This window comes from Rhamphochromis sp. 'chilingali', assembly GCF_963969265.1.
Source record: "Rhamphochromis sp. 'chilingali' genome assembly, chromosome: 5".
In the NCBI taxonomy this organism is placed as follows: Eukaryota; Metazoa; Chordata; class Actinopteri; order Cichliformes; family Cichlidae; genus Rhamphochromis; species Rhamphochromis sp. 'chilingali'.
The window spans coordinates 11,302,245-11,313,726 of NC_137932.1; the positions used below are offsets into that span (position 1 = coordinate 11,302,245).

Genomic DNA, 11,482 nt, shown 5'->3' on the forward strand with positions numbered 1-11,482 from the left:
AATGGCTTTTGGTCCTTCGAACTGACCAATTTTCCAGGCTTCATTGTTACATTTCAGAAAAGCCTCACAGCATTTATCTCACACTAAAATGCATAAAATTGCCCAAAAGTGGACTCTATCGAAACACTCAGGATAATTATTGTTCCCTTACAGCCATGCGGTGTTGTTTACGGAGCTCTTTGACTCTGAGCTGGTCTATGGTAGACGCCACGTCTTTGACTGGCTGCTCCAGATCCTCGGAGTAACGCTGTACCAGCGGGTGGGGGATGCCGCATCGGCCGTGCTGAAGGAGGAAAGTTGTGAGAAAGACATTGAATATGGCTAGGAGAGAACAACACTTTGAAACCACTTAAAGCTAGTATCATTAAACGCCTTCTAAAATCAATAAGCAAATGCGTTCCTGTTCTTTGAAACGTCTATTCTTTCATTTGACCTTTTAGACAGCTATTCATGCAAATCACCTCCTCCCCATTTCCAACATCAGTGTCATCCAAAAGTGTCCATCTGCTCCTTCACCAGGAATGTATGAACCCCTGGGTCCTGTCCTATTTCCTACCTTCATTCAAAACTTTGCTATGCTGCTCCATCAAATCGCAAAACACTTTCATCTTCTTCCCCCCCCCCTACAATCTCTACTAGCCATGCCCTAACGCCCTCCTTCACTGAAATCTGTAGATACTGATTCACTCATAATCTAAATCATTCATTAAGTTACCTAACTGACTTCTGACAGCCAGAGTGAAGCCTCAAGGCGCACTGGCACACGTTGCTAGTAAGACAACAATGCGCCTCTCATGTCTCTGCCAGTCCACTTATGACTAACAGGAATCCAGCAGAGCTCTGCTGTGGTCGAGGGCCCCACTTCTCACCTCATCACTTGATGCCTCTGTTTGCATATGTGTTGTTTTCTTGCCAGTGCTGGGGGCTCCAACATGTTCAAGGGGCCCAGCCTGGGGTCTGGCAAGAGCCAGGAGGTTTTATAACCCCGTCTGCCTTCAGTAAGATTCAGCCCATAAACTTAACAGTCTGAACCGCATCATAGTGAGACTCAAGCCACAGTCTTTCCTTCTCAGCTCCAGCATATTTATTATTGCGCATGCACACACACACACACACACACACACACACACACACACACACACACACACACACACACACACACACACACACACACACACACACACACACACACACACACACACACACACACACACACACACCCACACTCACAAATAAATGCCTTTAGATATAAAACGGCATGCGCACACAATGAGAAACACACAGACTCTAGACTCTATTAGCGTCTATTTTTAAACCAAGTTCCAAAAGCAAGCTGCTCATGTTTTTGCCCTGAACACAAAATTATTTGGATCAGAGCTTCGGTAAAATTATGACTGAGTTAAGTTAGGCATGTTACAATGCTGAACCAAAAGACCCTGACGCCAGAAAAGTATGGCCTGAAGGTGGTTTGGATTTTTATAAATCAAATATTTTTCTTGAGCACTGAAAAGGATGTGATTCTTTTTAAAAACCAAATATCCTATCTGTGTGTGTACATCTATTTTTCAGCACAAAAACTTCTGCTTCAAGAACAAACAGTTACTGAAGGAAACCAGTTTTAAGCTTTTTAATGATTCAATGTTAAACTGTCACCCTTCATTTTAATGGTATCTGAACTGGTTATAAATTCATCTATCACCAGTGAAAGTAAAATGTAATTTGTAATGTAAAATATGAGGTAACTTTTCATGTTTTAGATGATGCTTAACTAACCTTGTCAGAGTAGGGCTCCTCGGTAAGATCAATGCCCTCACTCTGCAGCCGTTGCTCCAGGAGGGTAAAAAGATCAGGACCTATCTTGGTATGGGAAAGTTTCCTCGTAACAGCCATCTTGCCTCCAAGATCCGAGAGCCAGGGAGGGTGCACCGCTGGTGGAGTGCCGGATTCCTCGCCCATGGATGAGGCTGATGAGGTGGCACATGGACTGGCTGGAGTACTTGGGGTCTTGGGAGGCAGAGCAGGGGCACTCAGGCCAGGGCTGCGGATTATAGGGCTGCTGGGTTGAGAGCGATTGAAGGAGTGGGTAGGCGAGGCGGTAGGGGATGGCGAGGAGGGAAGGGAGAGAGGGGGGTGACGAAGGCCATTGGCTAGTCTCTCTCTAGATTTCTTTGCAGGTACAGGGGGAGGGATGGGAGGCTTTTTGGGGTGAGTCCGCATCACCCTCTCCCCACTAGCACTAGAATCAGGAGGACTTGGAGTGGGGCTGGAAAGGGGCTCTGGAGGGTTGGAGGACATTGATGTTGGACAAGAAGAGCGTAGGCGAAGCTGTGAGGGTACTGGCGGCCTATCAGCCCTTCCTTTAGGACTAACCGTTGGAGTCCCATTTTGAGCTGGAGAAACGGCGTCTCTACAGGGCTTGATGGGGCTAGTTTTGCCTGATTTGGGTATTTCCTTACTAAGCTTAAGCTCCACACTGAGATCGTTCTTCTGCTCAAAGTTCTGCAGATCTCCCAGAGAGTGGGAGCGCTTCCAGGGTCCGGTGGGCTGCGGGGGACCATCAAGGTCCTCGCAGCTGCGGCTGGCTGGGATTGGAGACCGTCTTTGGGCTTTTCGCAGCCCGAGCAGGTTGAAGCCCTTAAGGGAGGGCTTGATGAAGAAACTTTTTGGAAACTTTGTGCGCTGATTTTTGCTGTTCTGCTGAAGAGCCTCTGTAGAAAGAGTCATGGGCAGTGTTGGGTAATCTGGAGACTGGTGTCCTGCTGAAAAATGACTGGTTGCTTTCCTGCTTTTACCTGGAAAATAAAAAAAATTCTCTTAGCTTTGAACTCTAGATAGTTTCCAAGGTTTCTCCCTCTTTACAGTGAATACGTTTCTCACTCTTCCACTTCTCATGGAAAGACTTGCGCTAATATAAATACTCTATTCATGCAAATACCGTGCATGACTCAGCATGAGTGTTCTTTACTGTCTTGGTTGCCTTTCCTCCCAACTGTTTTACATTTTTATGTCTGTAAAAATTCAGCAGCTTGCACACTGCAGGACTCCAATTTGTCCATTTATTGCACCACAGACATTTGCTGTCCTCTGTGATGACTTTTTGCAAAAATGAAGAAAAATTTATTAGAGGAAAAAAATGAATTAACACCAATACTCACTTTCCTGTGGGTCTGAAAACTAAATAAAAAAATAAAACTGATAGAAACATCATATCCTTACAACATTAGCCAGTCAAAAGCAGACAGGGCTTCTAAAGATGAGATATGAAGATAAGTGTTCTGATTCATGAACTTTTGTTGGCACTATAGAAATAACCCCAAAGAAAGCTGCCTGAACGGGGGACTTCAAAAGCCTTGGAACAAAAGTATGAAGTAACTTACCATATATCCTTTGGTTTACAGAGCAAAATGGATGAATGAAATGGATGAGAGCCATATAGTGCAACTCAACAGTGGAATGACAGGAAGGAGTTCAATAGATGAAATCCCAAGAAATGCTTCAACAGTTCTCATGTGTATCAGAAAAGTTTGTTGACTGACTACGAAGGTTAAAAAGGATGGTAAGCTATACCTTTAAATACATAATTGCATAATTATGCACATACCGTTGCATCACTCTTAATTACAATCTCTAAATTTAATTATTTCTTTAGTCAGGATACTATACTTTGCTGTGACAGCGGCACACAGATGGGAAACAGGTAACTGGCTGAACTCTGTTCTGTGACTAATTTAGCATCTTTCAGATTATAAATGAAATATAAGCTGAAAATGTGTTTGGGCATTCAGTCATTTTTGGGGGAAAATACCTTAATGGACTGCATTGATGCCCCCAAAAAGATTTGTTTAATAAAAAAAATACAGTTAAAAAAAGTTCTGTGTGCACTCATGATACACATACACACACACATTACATATTATAAATAATATTTTTAGCCAGCATTAATTAATGCATTAAAGGAGTATTTTAATAACCGAGTTATTTAATGATTGGAGGAAGATCTGCTGCATCTATACAGAGGAATCAGAATGTTAAAGAAGAGCAGACATTCAGGGCTCTACAGTGACGTTTTCCCCAAAATTATAAAGTTTAAATGACATCTGTTGGTTGGTTTTGAGTTATCTTCCATTATAAAAATTCATGCTGCCCTTTGCCAATACTCTAGATAAATAAATATTCAGAAATACTCATTAATATACAATAGCATATTAATGAATCTATTCTTTACGTTGGAAACATCCTTTAAAAGAAATGGAAGCCTTTCCCATTCCCTCTAATAGTAACTACTACCAAGTTTATTTTGATATAAAAAGTCATAAAATACCAGATAACATGCCGGATACTATTATTTACTCCTAAAAAGTATTCATTCACATTTTTCTCAAAATTTACCAGATTCAGATTTAATTGTTTTAATTACGGTACTTTGCAAAAGTCTTGAGCCACCACTTTTATGTTTATATTTTGCCCTGAAGGAGCCAGACATTCTTATAGCTTTTAAAAATGGCCTTGAGCAATAGCTCTCCAGATTTTGGGGCATATTTTTTCTTTGGACATTGACTGCTTTTTCAATACCTGACCAGGTTCAGATTTTTTTTGAGTTTAGTGAGTCAGACGAGCACAAAAAGGCACCCGACTCAAAGCATGAACTAGTGTTGTGTCTACACATAACTGACAACTGAGAAAGAACCAATTTTAAACGGGCCTGTGTAAATGTTTTGCAGATTCAACAGGAACTTCAAAGATAAAAGTTTGATAGGCAGGAAATCAAATGTATCTCAGCATTGAATGCAGTGTGTCCTTAAAAATAAGGAAACCGGACAAGTGGAAGACACAAGAAGTGGTAGGCCCAAAAGAATATGTACAGCAGATGAATAGCATCTGAAACTCATGTCCTTAAGATATCCAGCAAAGACCCGACACAGGAACTAAGAGATGCATCAGGGATCTTGTCAAAAATGATGGAACTATGAATGGTTAAAAGTACTGTCAGGTTTAGGCAACAGCTTCATTTTTCAGCATTTTAGTGATTGCAAACACACCCAATGAAACGCTATCAATCATGGATTGGCATCCCCAGAGCCCAGACCTTAACATTACTGAAGCAGTGTGGGATCATCTTAACAAGACTGGAACAAAAGGCAGCGAACATCCAAAGAAGAGCTTTTAATGTCTTTCAAGAAGGCTGGAGAACTATTGAAGACTGACAGTAATGACAGGAACAGCTTGTCTAAGAGAGTTCAGGCTGTGTTTAAGAATAAAAGCAGCCATATCAAATTCACTTTAAAGCTTTTTAGAATTATATAAGGCAAAAACTGTATTTCCACATATGTTTGCACATATTTCTATAAATCACAGCATCTATTTCCTGGCAAAATATTTAAAACAAAAAACAAGCGTGTGGCTCAAAACTTTAGCACAGTATTGCATGTTGCATGAGAAAATATGAAAATCTAGTATCAGGTCTAAATCTTAAATTAATAATAATAATTGCATTAGATTACACAATACTAATAATACAAAATGACTACTTTTCCCTTACTGATTTGTACCGAGAGAACAGCTGTGGAGCCCTGAAAGCACAAGAAGAAATGCAGAGTGTTTACTAATTGTTAAGGAGCTAGTTTGTGAACAGCGTTTAGAGGCATGAAAGGAAAAACAGACAAAAAAGGCGAAACAGAAATCAAACAAGCAGCACCAGAGTCCTTTTTTAATCAGAGAAGTGGTTTTATTCCACAGCTTAAATCTCTACTCTTGCAGACTGCAAGAGTAGAGATTTAAGCTTTGCTTTGCTCTTCAGCCTTAACAACATATATGTACATAAAAGGGAAACCAGTAGTTACACTGGGGCCATACAGATACAGAAAAAAAGCAGTAATCGGTGAGTGTTTGAGCTGTTAAAATGATCCTACGTGTGGAGGAAGAATACAGAGACCAGTCTCAACACGTACACAATCGATTGGAAAAATAAGACCCCAAACCTCTAAGAAAAACAACAAAACTGCACTATAGTTTGAAAATGTTTTCATCCACATCATTTTAGGCACATACTGTATATGACTGTGCAATATGGTCGCTATAAACAAAACAAATAAAACAATGAATCGGTGATGATAAGATGAGCTGCTAGCTGTGATCTGACATCTGACTGTTAAATTTGTCTAAATTTCAATCGGCTGAGAGAATCAGCACTGCAAGAAAGCTCAAGCGTGCACTGGCAAACTACTCTGCAAGTTTATATCTGGATTAGAAACACTCAACAGAAATATTCTCTGAGCTCACAAGCGTCTTCCTCGTATCCACCTACAGGCCTTGCGCCCACAGGTGAGACAGTTGGGAAGCAGAGTCCATGAGTGGGCAGTGATTTTGTTCTCTTCAGAACGGTTTTGTGCATTGGGGAGCGCGTCCCCCTCTGTGTTCCCAGTATTGTGGGGTGGACTAGGCTTAGTGGTCTGGGGCTTGGCTCCTTCTCAGTTACAACTGGACTTAGGCACTGATGATAAAGAATGCCTATAAGATGAAAAGAGTGGTGAAGAAAGTAGAGTGCAAGCACAGTAAAAGTGTCTGAAGTGAATAAGGGCTTTGTAAAGATTGGGGGAAGGTAAGGCAGATGGAAAGATGAGCTTTTAGGAAGATGCTAATTCAAAGGAGTGACATGGTCAGGGTGTTAAGATGCAGTGCAATACAAGTGATGGAGAGAGGTGAAGGTCCAGACAGGAAAAGGGCAAAGGAGTCACTGTGGTACTAGGACTAGAGTAGAACAAGAATAGGCCTTAGTTAGCCTAATACCCAGTGGGCTTTGGGTAATGGTGGCATAAACTAAGTAAAGCAAGCGTTACCATTCTCCAGGTTCTCATTGCTCTCGTAGCACCCAGAATCCCGTGGGGAGTCTCCCACTATGCTCCGACCCTCCAGCAGCAGCTTTTCCTGGGAACCTGACATTCCACTGCGCTCTGGATCGCTGCTACCTGCTCACAGAAAGTCACAGAAAGGCAAATGATTTCCTTGTACTTTAAAGTATTATTTTCTCATAATATATACATAATACATACAGTGGTCCCTCGCTATAACACAGTTCACCTTTCACTGTTTTGCTGATTTTTTTTTTGTGCAATTTTGAATGCCTTTTTTTTTTTTTAACAGTGCCTTGTGTTCTGTGTCCTGATTGGCTGCAGACCATTGTCAATCAATCTCGTGCCGTGTCTCCTATACAGTACAGAATGCGTTCAGCTTGTCAAGTTTACATAAGTCTTCGATCGCTGGCAGTGTGACTCTGAAGTGCTGTAGTGTATGTTGTATTTAAGTTTTCTCCCCAACAAACAACAATGTCGACGAAATGTTTTGGTTTCATTCTATAATACTGGACTTATTTTTCTACGAAGGTTTGAACTTTCAGAGTGTTTAAGCAAGAGTGTGAAAATGTTCATGTCTGTCTGAGAAAACTGTATAAAGTGTGTAGTGAGGGGTTTTACAGCCTTAAAACATCTATAATAATTGGCTACTTCGCGGATTTCACCTATCGCGGGTTATTTTTAGAACGTAACTCCCGCGATAAACGAGGGACCACTTTTTAGTCACTTCCTTCAGATTTCCCTTTCCCTGTTTGGCTCCTGTAATCTGCTGCTGCATAAATCTAAATTTATATTTCAGTTTGTCAGGTTTCCTTCACTGTTATCCTAAAAACTCTGGCACACAACAATATTTTGAGGTTACATGAAGATGTCCTTATATAAAAAAACCACAATCAAAAACAAACTCATGGAAACAGTCTAAACGGTCTACTTACTGTCATACTCCTGCAGCAGCTCCACTGCAGTGAGCAGTACAGCTCTGTGCTGAGGATCGCTGATGTTCAGTTCATCCAAGTCCTCTTCTTCCAGCAACTTGAACGTGTCCAGGTCCTCGTAGCCATTGAACAAGAAAGTGGGCATGTAATCCTATTCAAGAGAAAGCAACAAGCTAAGCTCGAGGCTGTTTAAAGACCAAATAAAATAAATGCAGCAGACTAAAGAAAAATACACTGATCTCAGTCACACGACCAGGAGCAGAAGCATAAAATTCACCAGGTTAAAAAAACAAAAACAAAAAGAAGAACTTCTGTACAACAGATACTTTTCATCTGCTCATAATTTCCTGTCTCCATTTTTAAACTGCAGGGCAACATCTGAACTACTATTTTGATATTTTTGGTGCCATGTAATCACATTACGCCACAGCTAATTCTGTTATGGCTGCTAATCTGTCGACACATTTTAATGTAGCGCAACTTTTGAAATGGTGACAGATATATGAGGCCAAAAATAATAATAAACGAGCGAGCTAGCATCACCATCGTGGAGAACATGGCCACAGCTGGCTGTGACCAAAATGGCAAGCAAGATTTTGAAAAGGAAACCAACACACGTGGGAACAAGTGAGGGTTCAAAGAGTTTCATCAAAATACTTCTCAACCACAGATGTCAATGTATTACCCACCAACACAAACACACACTAAAGCAAGTCACTCAAACCACTGTGTTATCTGAAGTGACACAATGAAAGTTTTTTTGATTTTATTTTGGGATACACCCCGTGTGAGCGCAAAGTCCACTGACAGCAACACAGCGACCGCTTCCACTTTGAATATCGCTCGGTTCCACGCCTGTGCGACCCACACGTTTTTGTTGGACAAATATTGAGACCGTGTGTCATGAGCAAGACCATCAATTACAGCGCTGGAGTCCAGGGCAGAGAACTAGGTTGGTCTGTCCCGTTTCTGCTGGATGATGCGGGACTAAACAAAGGACCACCAACTAACACAAACACAGGCAGCTGGCTCCTCTCATTCACCAATTTTTTTGTGTTTTTGTGCCAGCTGAAATATGTAAACACGCTCCACATCCGAAGACTATTTGGCAGAGTCCACTGGTGGAAAACAACAGGGGTGAGGAGATTTACACTTCAGTTACAGAGAGGCCCTGTTGAAATCTGATTTTCCAGTGTAACCAAATGTTGGCCTAGAAGTTCCAAAAACACAAAGTAATACTACTACTTTGGCCTGTGACAGCTCAATTTTAGAATATTTAGTGCTTAGATAGCTTATCCTGCTGGGATGGATACTGCAACGGAGGAAAACCTGAGAAAGGCTGGAACTATAAAAGATTACTGAGGCATTCACTACAATTGATTTACATCTAGTATAAAACTGCCACTGAGGTAGCCAAAAATGATCTGAAGATAATGGATTATTTTGTCTTTTTTCCTTATTCACTAACCAACTTTCACTTTTTAGGTTTCTAGCTACTGGGCTCAAGATGACATGGCAGGCTAAAAGGAGAGATCGAGAAAAATGTTGAGCTTGAAGTTATTTCTCACGTTTTCTTTGCCATTTAAACCACCTGAAAAAATGAATGCACTGTGGTTGTATATCATGTATAACATCCGTTCCCCAGTGCACAAATCTGGGAGGACATGAGCACTCTGATGCACTTATAAGAGCCAGATTCACAGCTTAGTAGCATTAATCTTTAATCTGCGGCTTGGCCACCAAATTGGAATGGGATGAAAGAGACAACACACAAAACTTCTCTCTCTATTTGGGGAAGTGAGGCCTGCTGGCTGCCCGGGTGGGAGGAAATGATATCACGCTCACAGTGATGTGTAGGTTTTGATGAAAGATGCGAACTATTTGTCGGGGTGTGGCAATCACAGTGTGGGTGTTAATGTTTATGCGTCAGTGGCAAATCAAACATCCAAAGCTGTGCAGCCTGTAATTAGATATACTATATTTATCTTCGCTTGTCTGCAAATGTGCTTGAGATATTTGCCTAACACAATATTTTCATTTGCTTCAAAGCATTTGTTTGCTTTTACCGAAGTGCCAGATGGGTGGGCTTATTATCCAGTTAAGACAGCCGACTGATTGCAACCAGCGAACGTAACTTTTTACATTAAAGCCACTTCACTTTCAATACATGGCAAAATCTGGCTGGTAATGTACCTTGAGATCGATACGATCCAGTAGCTCCTCCACTGAAGTGGGTTTGGGTGGCCGGCCCTTCCTCCTCCTCCGAACTGGCCTTTTGGGCTTCTCCTCTTCTTCAGTCAGCACATCCACATAGATGAACTTGAAGGTGCCTACTTTGTTGTTCAGCAGGCCCATCCACGTTCCCATTGGAGGCTTGCTGATGATGTCAATCACATCCCCACGCTGGAGAAAAGATAAGTTAGCTGAGCATGACATTTTAAATTTGACCCTGAGGTTTCAAACCGCTTTGGCTGATAGAGGATTCAATGTCTCTGTGAGGGCAAGGAATATGCTGAAAGCCTATTATTACATCTGTAAATAGATTATAGTAGAAAAACTTTCAGAGTTACAAGGCAGCATACAGTATTGTGCAAAAGTCTTGAGCCATCCATCCATTGTGTGTTTTGTTCGTGCTCATTCTCATGCTGAAAATAGAGCAGATGCTTTTCTGATAAGTCAGAATAGGGCTGCAGTTTTCTGCGTGCATAATTCCATCAGTTGAGACATGATGCCAAGCACCGCCGGCTAAAATGCAGTCCCAAATCATCGCACCTTACAGATGTGCAGTGCCAGATCTTTGCTGGATTCTTTCCTATTTCTTAAAGAAACGACTTTCCGATACTGTTCATCTGCGCTAGATATTTTATTTAGTTTCACCATTTCTTGTGTCCTCCGCTTGAGGAATTTCCTCCAATTTTTTAGGGGAACACTGCACACCATGCCAGGTTATGCCAAGATAATAACGCTTTGAGAATCAGCTTGTTTGGGTAAAAATATTATTTTGTTATTATTACTGAGAGTCCGCTACAGAAATGGGAACACATTATGGGTTATTGTGACAGGCTGTTAGACTGGCTCATGCCTTGAGTTAGGAGCATTTTTATGCTCAGGTGATCGATAAGTCAGTGTTAAGTTGTAAAACAACCAACAATAACTAGACTAACACTGGACTCAAAAGGAGTGAAAAAAACAGCCACTCATTCTGTCCAAAGAAACACCTTCAAACAGTTTGGAGAACTATTGCCCAAGACCACTGTAAAAAATGAAAAGAAAATCTGGCTCCACAGTAGAAAAACAGAGATATGAAGGGTGGCTCAAAACTTTTGCACACTACTGTCAGTGTCCAATAATACCTTCAGTTTGAGGGAGTCCGTATCGTAGGGGCTAGGAGTGAAGTCTGTATGGACTCTGGCACGGCCACAGAATGGTCCTCTATAAGGAGGCTCCTCGTCATCGCCGTCCTCCGACTTCACGCTTTCTCTGTTACTGGTTGATGAGTCGGTGGTGCTCACCGTCTGACCACCTGAGCATAGAGAGGCAAAATAGTTAAAAGCTACAAAATAGTTGCCTATAAATCCATTACTAAACTTCTCGAAATAAAAGTGCAGGCCTTCCATTACACTCTACATCAATAACCATGACAATAGGTAACAGGTAGCTTTACTTTTTACAGTGATTGAAACTTTAAAACTGGGTTTT

At 41.4% G+C, this 11,482-nt stretch overlaps 1 protein-coding gene across 9 annotated transcripts in view; it reads right to left on the minus strand.

Annotated features, from left to right (window-relative positions):
• sash1a (SAM and SH3 domain containing 1a) overlaps window positions 1-11,482 on the minus strand; it is a gene marked incomplete at its 3' end in the record, with an annotated part of 169,927 nt that overhangs the window by 877 nt on the left and 157,568 nt on the right. For 8 of the 9 annotated variants that reach the window (XM_080882101.1, XM_080882100.1, XM_080882104.1 and 5 more), the window contains 6 exons: window positions 11,137-11,306; window positions 9,977-10,186; window positions 7,784-7,934; window positions 6,837-6,965; window positions 1,774-2,792; window positions 152-283 (listed from right to left, as the gene is read on the minus strand). In XM_080882101.1, the coding sequence (XP_080738227.1) occupies window positions 152-283; window positions 1,774-2,792; window positions 6,837-6,965; window positions 7,784-7,934; window positions 9,977-10,186; window positions 11,137-11,306 (1,811 nt within the window). Of the gene's footprint in view, window positions 1-151; window positions 284-1,773; window positions 2,793-2,813; window positions 6,508-6,836; window positions 6,966-7,783; window positions 7,935-9,976; window positions 10,187-11,136; window positions 11,307-11,482 lie in introns of those variants that run through there. The other variant, XM_080882107.1, reaches the window with a different exon arrangement.